The sequence below is a fragment of the Hippichthys cyanospilos genome, chromosome 3 (assembly GCF_059441005.1).
Source record: "Hippichthys cyanospilos isolate Australia breed blue-spotted pipefish chromosome 3, RoL_Hcya_1.0, whole genome shotgun sequence".
NCBI lineage: Eukaryota > Metazoa > Chordata > Actinopteri > Syngnathiformes > Syngnathidae > Hippichthys > Hippichthys cyanospilos.
Window position 1 is genome coordinate 16,100,552 of NC_142371.1, and position 14,331 is coordinate 16,114,882.

The 14,331-nt window shown below is 67.3% G+C and overlaps 1 protein-coding gene across 3 annotated transcripts; it reads right to left on the reverse strand.

Moving 5' to 3' along the window:
- Nucleotides 1–275: 275 nt before the first annotated feature.
- On the reverse strand, nt 276–13,922 carry tg (thyroglobulin). 3 transcript variants are annotated; one of them, XM_088411521.1, is made up of 48 exons: nt 13,422–13,922; nt 13,248–13,347; nt 12,929–13,026; nt 12,714–12,869; nt 12,487–12,646; nt 12,304–12,410; nt 12,092–12,235; nt 11,604–11,789; nt 10,986–11,482; nt 10,202–10,580; nt 10,089–10,127; nt 9,834–10,010; nt 9,398–9,502; nt 9,263–9,340; nt 8,955–9,061; nt 8,762–8,873; nt 8,526–8,687; nt 8,185–8,376; nt 7,975–8,102; nt 7,761–7,908; nt 7,531–7,686; nt 7,312–7,458; nt 7,082–7,240; nt 6,906–7,010; nt 6,746–6,849; nt 6,577–6,682; nt 6,340–6,519; nt 6,091–6,261; nt 5,833–5,889; nt 5,622–5,759; nt 5,353–5,529; nt 5,179–5,293; nt 5,040–5,116; nt 4,742–4,888; nt 4,581–4,646; nt 4,331–4,465; nt 3,681–3,869; nt 3,407–3,608; nt 3,267–3,345; nt 3,054–3,198; nt 2,656–2,846; nt 1,977–2,144; nt 1,717–1,860; nt 1,482–1,654; nt 1,293–1,391; nt 1,077–1,217; nt 533–711; nt 276–465 (listed from the first exon to the last, which is right to left on the reverse strand). In XM_088411521.1, the coding sequence occupies exons 1-48, from the start codon at nt 13,513–13,515 to the stop codon at nt 374–376; spliced, it is 7,011 nt and encodes a 2,336-aa protein (XP_088267647.1). In that variant the 5' UTR covers nt 13,516–13,922; the 3' UTR covers nt 276–373. The 3 variants fall into 3 exon arrangements, with proteins under 3 accessions (XP_088267647.1, XP_088267646.1, XP_088267645.1); XM_088411520.1 differs by having other exon boundaries at nt 5,965–6,261; XM_088411519.1 differs by having other exon boundaries at nt 3,407–3,869; nt 5,965–6,261.
- Nucleotides 13,923–14,331: the final 409 nt, after the last annotated feature.

The window sequence follows — 14,331 nt, forward strand, 5'->3', positions numbered from 1 at the left end:
TCTCTCGGAGCGGTCGAACGATCGAGTATTGCATTCCGAAGATCGTTTGGGGGGGGTTGGGGGCGGTGAGTGTAGTAGCATTGGTGGAATGGGTGCTCACGCGAGTCGTACTCATACTGGTATCGGTCCGATTAAAGGAGGTACCCGACATCCCCGGTAAGAACGGCAGACGAAATTTGCAAGGCACCGCGTCAGAGTCCAGGAAACGAGAAGCCGAAAACGACATCGGAGCTGACCGTCGCGAGAAAGGCGAGGCAAAGACGACAGGCGCCGACTTGCTCTTCCTACTTGCTCTTTATTGATTGGAAGCACAATTTGTGGGCAAAAATCATCACGCGGGTTCCGGATTGCCGTCGGACGGCCGCGCCTCAGCTCAACTGTAGCCGTCTTTTTGGCCCCGCCCCTGGCCGCGCGGCGGGTCCAGCGGGATTTCGGGGTCGAAGGCGGGCTCCGCCCCGAGCGCGCCTGCGGGGGGGGAAGGGAGGGCGGGGTGAGAGGTCGCCCGGGCGCCGCGGGTCGGCGCGCGACCCACCGTCGGGCGCCAACGACTCGGCTAGTCGGTTCCAGAAAGAGCAGCTCCTCTGGCGCAGGCCTCGCTTCTGGCCGAGGGCGGGGCTTAGCTCCAGATAGGTGGGCGGGGCCACGGAGGACGCAACCGGACGCCAGGGTGGCAGAGAGCCGGCCGGCCACGACGCCGGCGGGTTGGGATCGCTGAGGGCGAAAGCAAAGGCTCAGGCGGCGGCGCTGCGCTCGGGGCTCGGCGACCGCGGGCCCGGAGCCAAAGGGCCGCGCGGGAGCACGCGCCCCTTTCCTCTCACCCTGGTCGATTTGGCCCGGCTTTCTTGGTCGCTTTGCGCAAAAGGACCCCTCAAAAAAGGAACGTGTCCTTTTGTGTAAAATAACTCCGAAGAAAGGCCGGATTCCTTTTTTGGACCCATAATCACGCGATTTTTAGGGCGCGCGGTCCAGGCCGCCGGACGGACGGGAACGGCTCGCTCGGCCGCGACAGACAGAGAAAGCGTTCGCCCCGGCTCCGCCCGGGGACTTCCGGAGTCGGCCCGTCGGCCGCGGCTCACCCGCTCCTGACGAAGTTGGCCGCGTAGCTCATGGCGGCCAGCGAGAGGCGGCGCTCGGCGTCGGTGAATCTCCGGCGGGTCGTCGGCCCGTGGGGCGCCCCGAACAGCAGCTGCGCGTCGGGCGGCGCCGAGGGGTCGGCCCTGCCGACGGGAGGCGGGCCCGGTCACGGCGAGAGCGGGTCGCGGCGGGGGGGCGGGCGGCGAGCGCCGCGGCACCTGTTGGCCGTGGCCGGCTGGTGGTACAGGAAGACGTTGGCGCCGGCGCCGGCGTAGTGGCGGGCCATGCGCAGCGCGGGACAGATGACAAACAGGTCCCTGCAAGACGCCGCCGCAACGCTCGCTTGATAGCGCCAAAACTTGGAAGGCCTTTCTCCCGACGCGGCTTGGCCGTCCCCTTTCTCTGACCTGGTGGCGTTGTCGAGCGCCCGCGAGAAGAGGTTGTATCCGGCGGGGGCGGAGCTGTGGTCCAGCGAATAAAACCAGGCGGCCGCCTCCTTGAGCGACGAGCTTCCGGACGGTCCGCCCAACGAGCGGCTCAGCGCCTCATAAAACGCCGTCTCGCCGCCGGCGGCCAAGTCCTGAGGGCGGCGATGACGATCACGCCCGGAGACGGCGCGCCCGCCCCCCGCCGACACCTCACCTTGACGCCTTGCAGGCGGGCTACGATCCCGTCGTGCTGCGACGTCCCCAGCAGAAGGTCGACTCTGCGCAGGGACGCCGGCGCCCGGCCGTCCGGCGGCCAGACGGGCGCCCACGAGCGGAACGGGCCGCCGGCGGCCAGCAGCTGCGCAGGCGGGGAGCGGCGTCAGACGCGGGGCGCCAGCCTCGGTCTGCGCGGCCTGCCTCGGTCTGCGCGGCCTGCCTCGGTCCGCGCGGCCTGCCTCGGTCTGCGCGGCCTACCTTGGTCTGCGCGGCGTTGAGCGCGCGCGCGGGCGCCGCCCTGAGGCACGCCAGCGCGCGCTCGTCCAGGCGCTCGGCGGCGCAGCCCAGCTCGCCGGCCAAGCGCAGCGTCAGATTGGTGGCGCCCGCCTCCGTTTGGAACAGCGACGGAGAGAAGAGCGAGCCGCCCTGCGCGTCGCAAAGCTCCCGCGTCAGCCAGAAACATCGGGCATCGCCCAAAAAGATTCCAAAAAAAAAGATACGCCACAAAGTCTCTTTTGTCCGAGGGGGTGGGGCTATCATCGGCGGAAAATATTTGATCGTTGATTATTCCGTCCGTTATTCGAATCCGGCAAACCTTTCATGAACCTATGGTGAAGCGAGCTCAAACTTTTGCTCTTTTTTTGAATGCGCCAATTATCGCTGTTACCGCAGCACGGTTCGGCGGCCGAAAAAAACAACTTTGTGAAGCGGTTGGGTTTTCAAAGTGAGAGCATTTCATTCGGGGGCAATGGACTCGTAAACTCGGCTGTTGTTTTCTTCTCCGTCGGGCTGTGGCAAGGCTTAAAAGCTAAATTCCAAGGTCAAAAACTCTTAGCGTTCCTAAGAGGTTTTCGACTTTTGAACTTGAACGTTTTGAAGCCTCGCCTCCTAAAAGAAGAAAGCGCCGCGGCGTTTTAACTATACGGACCCTACTGACCATGAGCAGCATGCGTCGGAAAAGGGGGGCGCGGCGCAGGAGGAGCAGGCTGAGGATGTCGGCGCCGCCGCGCTCCGCCCCCACGGTCACGCGGCTCCGGTCTCCGCCCAGCGCGGAAATGTGGGCGCGCACCCAGGCCAGCGCCGCCTCCTGGTCCGACGCGCCCCAGTCCCCGCCTTCGCCCGACGAACCTGCCGGGCGCGGTCGGCATAAGTCGTGACGGACGCCCGCGCGCGCGTGCCGTTGCGCGTGCCCTTGCGCGTGCCGTTGCGCGTGCCGTTGCGCGTGCCCTTGCGCGTGCTTCTCGTTTGCGTCGTCTGCGCGGTAATGCGTTTGGACATCGCCGATAGCGCCGGCGTAGGGTTAGGGCTACCGCGGCCGCCCGATTCGCAACGGACCTGTGCTGAGGAATCCCAGCGCGCCGGTCCTGTACGCGGCCGTCACCACCAGCAGGTTTCCCAGCGCCGCCAGGGCGGAGCCGTCCAGGACGTCGCCGTCGGTCGGCGGGTTGACGAAGAAGACCAGCACGGGGAGAGGCCCCCTCTGCCGCGCGCGCAGAAAACATTGAGGCCGGGCCGCCCGGTTTGGGCGCCGGCCGAAAGAGGCGTCACCGTGGCGACGGGCCTGAAGACGTTGAGGTAGAGGCAGTCCTCGCTGCCGTCGGCGCGGCCCGGCCGGACGCAGGCGGGCCTGGGGGCGAGGCGCGGCGGTCAGCCGTCTGGGGCGGCGGTTAGGGTTAGGTCGCGCTCACCGCGTTCCGCCGGCGTCCCGGGTCCCGGTCCAATCGGCCGGCCGCGCCCTCCGAAAGCGCAGCGGTCCCAGCGGCGGGCGGGCGTACGCCACCCCCAGGAACTGAAGGACCAGTTTCCTGTCCGAGCCCAGCGCCGTTCGGACCACCCTGCCCCGCAGCGTGCCGTGACCCGCCAGGGTTACGCTCGTCGGCGCCGCCGACGCTGACGGCGAGACGGAGGTGAACGACGGGCGCGACGCACGCGCGCTAGCAAAGGGGGGACGTGAAGGCCGACCTCTCCTCAGGTACACTCGCCGGGCGGGCTCTCGCACCGTCAGCGGGCAGTAGGCGGCGGGGCTCTCCGAGGAGGGGCCGGGACCAGGGCCGCATGCGGCGGCCGCGTCGGCGGGGTAGAAGACGCAGCGGGTGGCCGACTCCAGCGGGCTCAGCGACACGGCCGCGCAAGACTCCGCCTGCTGGCAGGCTGAGAGAGGAATGGCCTTCAGTCCGGCGCCGCCCGCCCTTGGCCGCGCGCGGATCGGGGAGCGGGGCTTTTGTTTGCTTTTGTTTCGGCGGGCTTTCGTCTGCGCTCGTTAGCTCATATTTGCTCCCCTCGGGTGCGCCTTCCCGCCCCGTGCCCTCGTTAGTACCGTTTTGTCCATATTCCCCCGCCTGGAGCGCCGCCTCGAGGCCTGTCGCGCGTGGCCTATTTAAGCCCCGGGTCGTCCCCGAGTCAGTTCCCGCCTTCCGGTCCCTGCCGCCTCCCGTCGGTTTGCTTTTCCTTCCGAGCGTTCTCCTCGCCACTTTCTATTCTTTTTGTTCCCCTTGACCCCGCCTCCCTTTTTATTCAGGCCGCATCCCCGGCAGCCTTCGGGGCCTCCCCGCTTCCACGCCTCCGCTCGCCGCGCCGCGCCCGGACGGGACAGGGTCGGGAGCCCGGCTTACCGTGGAGACACCAATCCCTGGCGCGGACCGGGTCGGCGGCGACGTCGCGGCTGAGGTGGATGACGTCGTAAGAAGACCACGAGGGGTCCAGCAGAAGCCGCTGGCGGGGCACCGCGCTCCACTCGTCCATGGACACTGATTCGCAAAAGGCGGCGGCGCCGAACTAGAACGGGCGGGACTTTGGGGAACCTCCCGGAGCGCGGGGCCGCTTTGATCCGGTCGGGGCTTTTTCTTCCGCCGGGGAGCTTACCGTTGTTTTTCAGAGCCGGCAGACTGAACGCCGGACACAAGGCCGGCGACGAAGTCCACCGATTGACTGGAAACACGCACGCGCGCGGGCGCGCACGCTGTCGCGTAAGTCGGCCGGTACCGGAAACCCGGTAACGCGCGTCTGCGGTGCGAGCGCGTTACCGGGTTTCTGGTACCAGCCGAAGGGTTGCGGCCACGCGCGCGCGTCCCCGGCTCGGCATTCGGAGACGCTCCAGGATCCGGGCCGGTCGCGCTCGCACGTTTGAACGCCCGCGCTGATGAGAATGACGCAGGCCACGCCCGTGCCACCTGCGCACGAGAACGCTTAGGCGGGCTTAGGTGACGCTTGTGGCCACGCAGTACAGGTTATGTGCGCGTGACTCGCGGCGTTTGGCGTCCTCGTATGCGAGGCCCGTGTATATCCATGCGTGCGTATGGCGTCGCTCGCCGGCTAAGCTACCATCTTGGGAGTCGGCGACGAAGCCGAAAGCCCGGCAGCAAACGTCCTCGTCGCAGCGACGCTCGCAATCCCTGAACCTGCGGACGGGTCGCGCGTGAAAAAGACGGGCGCCGCGCGCACGCGCCTGCTTTTGTCATACCCCGGGGCCAGCGGCGCGTTTGCCTTCAGGCTGACGCGATCGCGCACCGAGTAAGCCGCCATCTTGTCGAAGGGAAGGCGTTGGTAGAAGCTCTTCACCGGACCCTCCAGTTGGGCTGAAAACACGCTCGCGGTGGGCCGAGGTCACGCCCCGCATACGGCCGCGGGCGCGTACCTTTCTTGACGAAGGCGTTTTGGGGCTTCCCGCGCAGGACGGGCCGACAGGGGCGTCTGAGCGGCGCGTCGTAGGCGCCGCACGCGCGCCCGTCGGGAAGCAAGAAGCAGCTGAAGAAACGCGGCCCGTCGCCGTCGCTCAGCTCCGCCATTTGGCAGGCGGGCTCGCCCTCGCAACCTGCCGCCCCCCCCCCCCCCCAAAAAAAAAGTTCGGGAGCGTGCCTACGCACGAACCCGTGCGAACGAGCCAGCGAGCGGGCGGGCGCGCACGCGTGAGACACCACAGCAGAGCCTCCTGGGAACCGAAGCTCTTCTTGTTGAGCAGGAAGGAGAGCGCGGGAAGCGAGCTGTCAGGGTCCACCGACACGTCGCCTTCCAGGAGACGCGTGAACTTGTTCCGCACGGAACCTACGCGCAAAAATCCGCACGCCTTTGACAACCGCGCGCGCCCGGCGACAAAGCCCGACGGCAAAGTACGCACCGTCGAGAGGCGGCGTCGAGTCCTCGCCGGCCGCGCAGGAAGCGGCGTCGGACGGGTCTGCGGAAAAAGAGGAAAGGCCGCGTGAGGTCGGGCGGAGCCGCGGCGAGGCGTAAGGACGACGTGGCGCTCTACCGCTCTTCAGGTAGACGGCCCGGAAGTCCACGACGGACGCCCGGTAGTCTTTCTCGTCCGCGGCGGAGGGGGGAAGCGCCGACTCGGCGCCGTTCCGCTCGAGGGGCCTTTTCAAAGCGCTCTTACCGACGGTGAAGCGCTGTCCTCCGAAATCAAACAGGAAGCTGCCATTTCGCTCGTCGTAAGTGAGCCCCGCCCCGCAAATGCGATTGGCGGCGCCCTGTCCCGTCACGTCCCAGTCCCGCGGGCCGCACATCAGCACCGGCGGGGCTCTCAGCCAGCCGCAGAGCAGGGAACCTGCGGGGGCGGGGCGGGGCGGGGCGGGGCGACCGTCAGTCACGTCGGCGCGACCGCGCTCGCCCGCGCCGCACGCACCGCCGTTCAAGCCGTTGCGGTTGAGCGCGAAGCCTCGGCAACAGTCGTCGCGGCCGCAGCCCAGCTCGCAGAAACGACGGGCGTCGGCCAACGAAGCGTCGGCGAACGCCAGCGTCGCAAACACGCCGGACTCCGCCTTGGCCATGGTTGACCTCGTAAACGCCGACGTAGACTCCGCCCCTACAAGGCGCCGGCCCGTTATCGTGCGCCCGGGTCCCGGTTGCCAGGGTTACCTACCCGTCTTCCTGACCACCAGCGCATCGGGGGCCCCGCCCCTCACCCTCACAAAGCACCTCAACCAATCGTAGAACTGGGCCCGACCGTTCCCCAGAAAGCCTCGCACCTGTGCGTGCGCGCACAGTCAAGGCCCGGCGTCTACGAGGGCGCGCCCGCGCGTGTCGTGTACCTGCTCAGAAGTATTGCAATGCGTGTTGAGTGCGTGCGTGCTGTACATCTGGCACTGGCCGCCGGACAGCGCCACGTGGTGGCAGGACGTGTCGGCCGCGCACGCTGAGGGACGGACATGCCAAATCGTAGCCGATATTTGACAGAGGGCGCGCGCTTACCTTTGGCGCAGGTTCTGAGGTCGGAGGTCACGCGCCGCAGAACTCGCGCGTCTTCGGCTCCGAAGATGACCTCTGACCCGGGGACGGCCCGGAAGCCGCCGAGGACTGCGCGATGAAAAGGAAAGTGGAGGCGCGCGCGTGGAAAGGAGACGGCCGGACTTTTCCGCGTATGTCACCTGAGCATTCGTCGTCGGTGAGGGGCGCGTCGCTCCGGGTCCAGTCCAGCTCCGCCCCCTCGCTGCTGAAGCAGCTCCACTTGCCAGACAGCCGCTGAGCCGGCAGGAAGTCGCCCAGCTCGGAGCAGCGAAGGCCGCGCCTCTGACACTCGCTCGCGCCTGCGCCGGCGGCACGCAAGCGGTGATTTGGCGCGCGACGGCGTCGGCCTCGCGGACGACCGACGGCTCACATTGATCGCTGGCAAATGCGCCGGCGGAGGAGGAGGAGCCTCCGGGGCAGCGGTTGCAGAAGTCCCGCCCGGCCGCGTCCTGATAGGTGCCCTCGGGACATAGGAGACACGCCCCCTCGGCGGAATAGCTGCCGGCGGGGCAAAGGACTGCGCGCGGAGACCGCGTCACCGGAACGCGTCTCGGCGCCGCGTGTAAAAATGCGTGCGTGCGGCGCTCACCGCAGCCTTCGCCGTCGTCGCTCAGCCGGTGACCGCGGGAACAGCCCGCTCGGGGCGTCGGCGCCGAGACGGGGCGAGGTCGCGAGGTGACGTCGATGTGCCGAGTCAGCAGACGCTCAAGACGCTCCAGACGACGCGGGACGTTCAGGAGGGCCGCTGGCGCGCCGGAAAACGTCGCGTCACGTCGCGTCGCGTCGCGTCGCATCGCGTCGCGTCGCGCGGCCGCTCACCGATGTCGCGGAGGGTGGGCAGTTCGGAAGTCGGGAAGTCGGACACCAGGGCGGTCCAGGTGACCTCCACGCTCCCCTCGTCGCCTCGGCAACGGACGCTCAACGAAGAGTCGTCGCACGTCGACACCACGCGCCCCGAAACGGGGAGCTGCACGGGCAAACGCGCCGTTGGTCGCCGCGCGGCTGCCCAAATCGCGCCGGCGCCTGATTTGACCTGAGCCGAGCAGAGCCCCCTGGTGGTCATGGCACGTAACAGCTGCGAGCGCATCGCCGACGCGTTCTGACACGCCGCCGCCAACGACCAATTCTGAGACGCCCGCACAAGCTGAGGAGGCACGATCACTATGCACACACACACACACACACACAATATGAGTGACGCACACGCGTGAGGAGGCTCGGGAAAATTCCGAAAGAGGGTTACTCTGGCAGGCTCCGGGCGGAGGTCGCCGGTCGCCCTCCCAACGGCGAGCGGTCAAGTCGCACGTGAAGCCGCCCGCACCGAGCGCGTTGCGGTAACCGCGGTGGCACGCCAGGTCACATCTCTGGCGGCCGTCTTGCGCGGGGCGGCACACCAGGGTGCCGCGGTCGACGGCCGCGGGACAAACGCGGGAACCTGGAGGACGCCGTTCCCACCATACTCATGAGGTGGCGCCGCGCTCATTGGCCCCGTCGCTAGCGAGCGCGTTCGCCGTTCCTTTCCCTTCCCGACAAGTACGCCGGAGGGCGCCCATCGATCGGCCCGTAGGAGGGCTCCAGACTTACGCGCGCAAGACGGCGTGCGTCCCCCGGATTTGAGTTCCCGGGTTCCCGCCGCTTCCTGTCCGGCCTCGGACACGCACCAACAGGAAACGTCGTCGCACTGAAGCGGGGCGAAGGAGCCGTCGGGGCCGCACCGGAGACCCCGAAGCTCGCACCAGCTGGGACCTGAAGGCGGCACGCGAGGCGCCACATATAGCGCGAGGAGGCGGACAAACTGGCGGGAATGAGCGGGCGCTTACAGGCGAGCCGCCCGTCGGGGCCCGGGGCGGCGTCCCGCAGGCGTACGCCGTTCACGGGGTGCACGCACCAGCCCGAGCCGCCCTCGGTCTGCAGCACCGAGAAGCGACCGTCCTGAGCGGGGAGGGGGAAAGGCGTTGCCGTCACGCGCCGGGCTACGTGCGCGCGCAAGACGGCGTGCGTGCGTGAGTTAACCTTGTCGCATCGAGGCGGGTACCCCGAGGAGTTAGCCCTGGCGTCGGAGGCCTTCATCCAATCGGAGAGCAGCGAGTGACTCCGCGCCCTCTCGCAGCGTGTGAGACCTGCTCCGCGCACGCGCACACTTAGACACTAAAAGTAGCCGTTGACCCCGAAATACAAGTCCGACCTAGTGGGCCCCACCAAAATGGTCCCCCCAAGCGCAAAAAGCCCCCGGAAGAACAGTACGAGCCGCAAGGCCGTCCCCAGCACGTGGCGAAATCCGTCTAGCGCCCGCCCGCCCGCCCGCCCGTGCGCGAGCTTACATTTGAGCGGGGGCCCCGAACGGTCGCTCAGAGAGTCCGGGACGTACTCGCCGTCTTCATCGACGCACCAACACTGACCTGAAGACACACGCGTGCATTTGCGTGTGCGCGCGAGCTCGCGCGAGCGTGCCGCACCTGTGCTGTGGTAACACTGCGTGGGGCGCCACTCCCCGTCCTCGTCACACTGCGGCCTGAAAGCCCGATAGGCCGCCCGTCCCGCCGGACGCGTCGTCTCCGCGGCTGAAAAACAAGCAAACCGAAGAAGACTCGTTCGCAGCCGGTACCGATCATTTTTTGGGGGGGGCGGAACGTGGCCAGGCCAGGTTGCAAAGGTCGGACTGCTGAGAAACGTGCGGGAAGGGGGAAATGTCGAAAACGGATCGCGAGGTGAGCGGACCGAGACTGACAATCGAGGAATCGGAATGCGAAGACGACCGGGAACGGACGGGGGATTTTGCGGCCGGGGGGAAAGCGTTTGAGGTCGGAAAATAGCTGCGAATGTTTTCCGCTGGCTCGGTCGGAGCGGCGGGCGAGGGACGGTGAGGATGGCGGGGACCCCGCCCCCACTCACCGGAGTAGGCGGCCGACCGCGGCGCGGCCTCGGAGCTGCTGGGCGGCCCCTCCGACGGCCCCCGGGGGCTCGAGAGGAACGGCGATCCCGCGGGGACGCGGGAGGAGTCGGAGAGCGCGGCCTCCGTGGCTTCCCGTCCGAAGGAGGCCGCTTCCTGTAACGCCCGCAAGCACTTGCCTGCGCGTTCGCAGGACAGGGCTTCAAGGACACTCTCCAAAAAGTCAGAGCGGGCGTCTACCGTTTTGCTTTTCTGACCTGAGGACACGCCGGGGTCCTCGGGGCCCGTCCCTGCACCTGAACGGTGAGAAGAAGAAAAGTAAGACCGGGGAGGAACGTGGACGAGAAGAAGAGTCAAAAGGACAACCCACAGGTCAGGTTGGCGTCCGGCGACGACGCGGGCGCCCCCTCTCGGTCCACGCAGAAGCACCCGGAGCGGGCGCACTGCAGAGACAGGAAGCGTCCGTCCGGCGAGCACGCCGGAACGTAGACGTCGGCCCCCGCCGCCGACTCGTCCCTCAGTCGCAAGGCCGCCGCTCTGTCGCTCTCGCAGCGCGACGGACACCGAGGTCGGGCGCCGCGCGTCCGCGTCCCCGCCGCTTCTCGGCCTTGCCGGCTCACGCACCAGCACTCCCCGCCCTGACACTGAACCTCCCGAAAGGACCCGTCGGACGCGCAGCTGGGAACGAAGTCGGACGCGGCGCCGTCTCCGCCGCCGGCGGCGCAGGACCGCAAGATCGGCGTCAGGACCTGACGAAGACGGGGACCGCCCGATGGCGGGGACGGGCTTAGCGAAGGGGACTGCGTTCCTCCCCGCTTGAATACGGACACCCCCCACGGACGGAGACAAAGATCGCCGGCCTCGACCGCGCCGGTTCCCGCAAGGCCGACGCCGACGATGCGCTCCGTCGGGACTTTCCCCAGAAGCTTCCAATCTCAGCTTCGCCTGATCGCTGACGCGAGCGTCGCGATTTAGCCTCGGCGTGATTATTTAGCATCTGACTTTGGCGGGAACTTTGAGGATTTTACATGAAAAATCGAAGGCCGACCTTCATTTAGGCTTCCGGCTACAAAGCTTCATTTTAGCTTCCGATGACGGCGGCGTCGGCTCGGCGCGTTCTACTATTTTGTGGCTTTGGGGACGGCTGCGCACACCTGACGCAAGGAGACGGATCCCGAAGCGCTCCACAGGGCGAGCCGGACGCCGGCCAGGAAGTCCCGGTCGGCCAGGGCGCGGCCCACGGCGAGGACCAGCTTCCCGTGCGGTCGTGGGCCGGCGGCGGCGGCGCCGTCGACACGTACGCTTCCCCGCGTCCCCACCGCCCCGCTCAGGTTGAAGCTGGCCGCGTTTTTCAGGAACTTGCCCCCAAAGAGAAACTCCTGCAAAGGGCCTGGAGAGGAGGCGGCCAGAGCCTCCAAAGCCCCGCCCACCGAGGGGAAGAGCCCGTGCAGCACGTCCCCCATGACGGACAGGAAGGGCAGGGGATCGGCCCCCGCCGGGAGGAGGGCCTCGAGGGGTCGCAGGAGGGCCCGGCAGGGAGCCGGGCGCGGCGGCGACGAGGCGGCGGGAAGCCGAGCTCGGAGGGGACCCGAGAACGAGCAGGACAGCGACGTGCGGCGAAGCCGGACGCAGTCCTCGGATGCCGCGCCGCCTGCGTGGACGAGGACCGCGAGAAGACCGGCGGCGTCGGGCGCTTGGTCGGGATGTGAGGGTGCGCCCCGAATCCGGGTCCGCCGCGTACCCGGGTCTTAAGACGGCATCGGGACACTCACCGCACGCCAGGAAGTCTCCGTGCTGCCGCGTGCCAGGGATTTCCGCCCCGCTGGGGTCCACGCACCAGCACCCCCCCCCCTTCTGGCACTGCTTGGAGGCGAAGGACCCGTCCTCCCGGCAGGACGGCACGAAAACGCCGGCCGTCCGGGCGGCCGCCCCGCGCTCGTCCTCGCACGCCGAAGGACCTGCCGGCGCGGAACGGTTGCTGGGAAAGGGTGGAGGCCGAGACGGGCGGGGCGTCGGCGTCGGCGTCGGCGTCGGCGTCGGCGTCGGCGGCTTCTCCCCCTCCCGGTTTGTTTTGGGACCAAGCGCACAACGGGGCTCGCCGACCTCGACCCCCCCCGCGCTTTCGAGCTCGCTCGGCCTTTTTGAGCGGGGGCCGTGACTCCCGGAGGAATGAAAAGGCCCGTTTTCGCACATACTTTCCCTAAAAAGTTGGGCTCGTCCCTTTGTTTCACGGCCCTCGGCCCGCGTGCGCGCGACTTACATCGGAAATGTCCGCTCACGGCGAGGCGGATTCCCAGCATCCTCCTGTGAAGAACTCTGAAAACCGTGGACTCGGCGAAGGAAGGGGCCGCCCCCGTCCCGGAGAAGGCCGACTCGTACACGTCGGACAGCAGCAGCTCCGAGCCTGCGCGCGCACGACAGCCCGATTCGCCGTCTTGGTCGGAGGAGGGGCGCGGCGAGGGGCGGGGTTACCCGTGCCCGCCATTTCACGTCCCCTGCCGTCGGCGCAGAAGCAGTAGGCGGAAACCCGCGGGAAGACCTCCCGGAAAGATCGGAACGAGGAAAAGGCTTGCGGGAATCTGTCGAACGGGGACGGGGACACGGTTACGGCCCGCGCCAGGCGAGCGCCGCCGAGGCGAGCGGCGTGCGCGTCACCCGTTGAAGGCGCGCAGCAAGTCCAGCTCCCGCCCGTCCGTCTCGTTGACCAGCCGACACTGAACGGGGAGGAAGTCGCCGTCCTCGGAACATTGCGGCGGCGAAGACGGGACGGCGCCGTGAAGGAGACGACGAGAGAGCGCCGTGCAGCCGCCGGGACCTGCGGGGGGGTTACCGTTCCGCGGGGCCGGGTTTTAACAGCGCGGGCCGGCGGCGAGCGCCCGTACAGCTGCGCGGCGTCCCCGTCTGCCTGGTCCCGTACAGCTCCGCGCCGTCCCCGTCCACGCACCAACACCGCTCCCCGCCGGGCTCGCACTGCACGGGCAGGAAGCGTCCCGACGGCGAGCACCGCAGGGTGGACTGAAGATGGCACGCCGACGCGCCTGTGGGACCGGTGCGGGGTTAGGGTTAGGGTTCTCTCTGGCGAGCGCGTGGCTCTCACAGTGCGCGATGGATCCGTTGGTTCTGGTCCCGGACACTTCCCGGCCTTCGGCGTCCACGCACCAGCACTCCTCTCCCTGTCGGCCGCACTGCACGGGTCTACGCACGCGCAGGTGGATAACCGTGCGATTGAGGGGAAGGGAAAGCACGAATTGTACCACCTAGGGAAGCCGACCTAGGGAAGCTGACCTTCTCTGGCCCCCGGCCTTTCTTAGGACCGAGCTTTCTAACCGGGAAGCCAAAGATACGCCCGGCCGAAGCCGTACGGGAGTATCGCTATCGGCTCAGAGATCCGGCGACATTCGGGGGAAGCCAAATACCTGAAGCGTCCGTCGTGAGCGCACTGCGGCGAGCGGTCGGGCGGGACGGCCGCGGCCCTGGCGACCTCGCAGGGCGTCGCCGTCGAGTCCAGCTGATACTCTGCGCGGCGACGACGGCGGCGTCACCAAAGGGCCGCCGGAGGAACCGGGTACGCTACGGCGGGCGAGCCCGACCTGAAGGACGGGCGGCCAGCGCGGGCAAGACGAGCAGCGCCAAGGCGGCGGCCAGCGATTTCCCCGCGGCGTCGGCGGCCCCCGCTTTCCCCATTGCGCGGTCCGGGCGGCGATGGCGCCGACGGCCGCGCCGCGGCTTTTAAGGTCTCGGGAGCGCTGAGTCAGGGCCCTCCTGCGTCCGTCCCGGCGGCACCGAGGGTCGCGGCTCGCCTCCGTGACCTCTCGCCATTGGACCGGACGGCCTTGTGATCGGATGAGGGTTTTTCAAGAGGATGATGAAGAGGTTCAGAAACCGGTCTTGTTTGTTTAGGCCGCACAGGCCGGCAAACTTTTGTTTTTTTAACGGCGTAACTGCTTAGTTCCCGTCAGTGCTCGTCACCAGGCGGGAAAAAGAAAACATTTCAAGCCCCCGCTCAACGCTGTGGCAAAAATAAGATCATTATTCATGAAAATAACTCAGTTGCTAAAATACGATCGCGTTAACTGTCTGCGTATTGTTGACCGCGCATGAGTGGCACTTTGTCGCCCCCTGCGGTTGTCTATAAAAGTGTCAGGAAACCGGAAGTTGATCACAGTCGGCGAGCGAGCCCATTAGCCTTCGTCACACGTACAGGTCGGCGCTCTCCCGATTAAGTACGTTCGAAAGGCTAACACGAGACTTGTTGTGAGGGACGCGCTTATGGGACGGCATTGGCCTTGCTGTTGTGAGGGACGCGCTTATGGGGCGGCATTGGCCTTGCTGTGCTTCCGTGTAATTGAGTTTATTGCTCACTTTAGTTGTACTCTACAATTTGATAATAAAACAACGTCATCTTCCTTATAGACGCCATATAACAGCGGAGGGGCTCTCAAAAAGTGTCCTGCGCTGCGCACCGCTCATTTGCAGGTAAATGTCATTGCACTATTATTG

Coding starts and splice junctions, on each gene's coding strand:
- tg (XM_088411519.1), bottom strand. CDS start 13,515: ATGGGGAAAGCGGGGGCCGCCGACGCCGCGGGGAAATCGCTGGCCGCC. Junction 12,870..12,928: donor CAACGGATCCATCGCGCACT/GTGAGAGCCACG, acceptor CCGGTCCCACAG/GCGCGTCGGCGTGCCATCTT. Junction 5,760..5,832: donor CTCGACGCCGCCTCTCGACG/GTGCGTACTTTG, acceptor TTTTGCGCGTAG/GTTCCGTGCGGAACAAGTTC.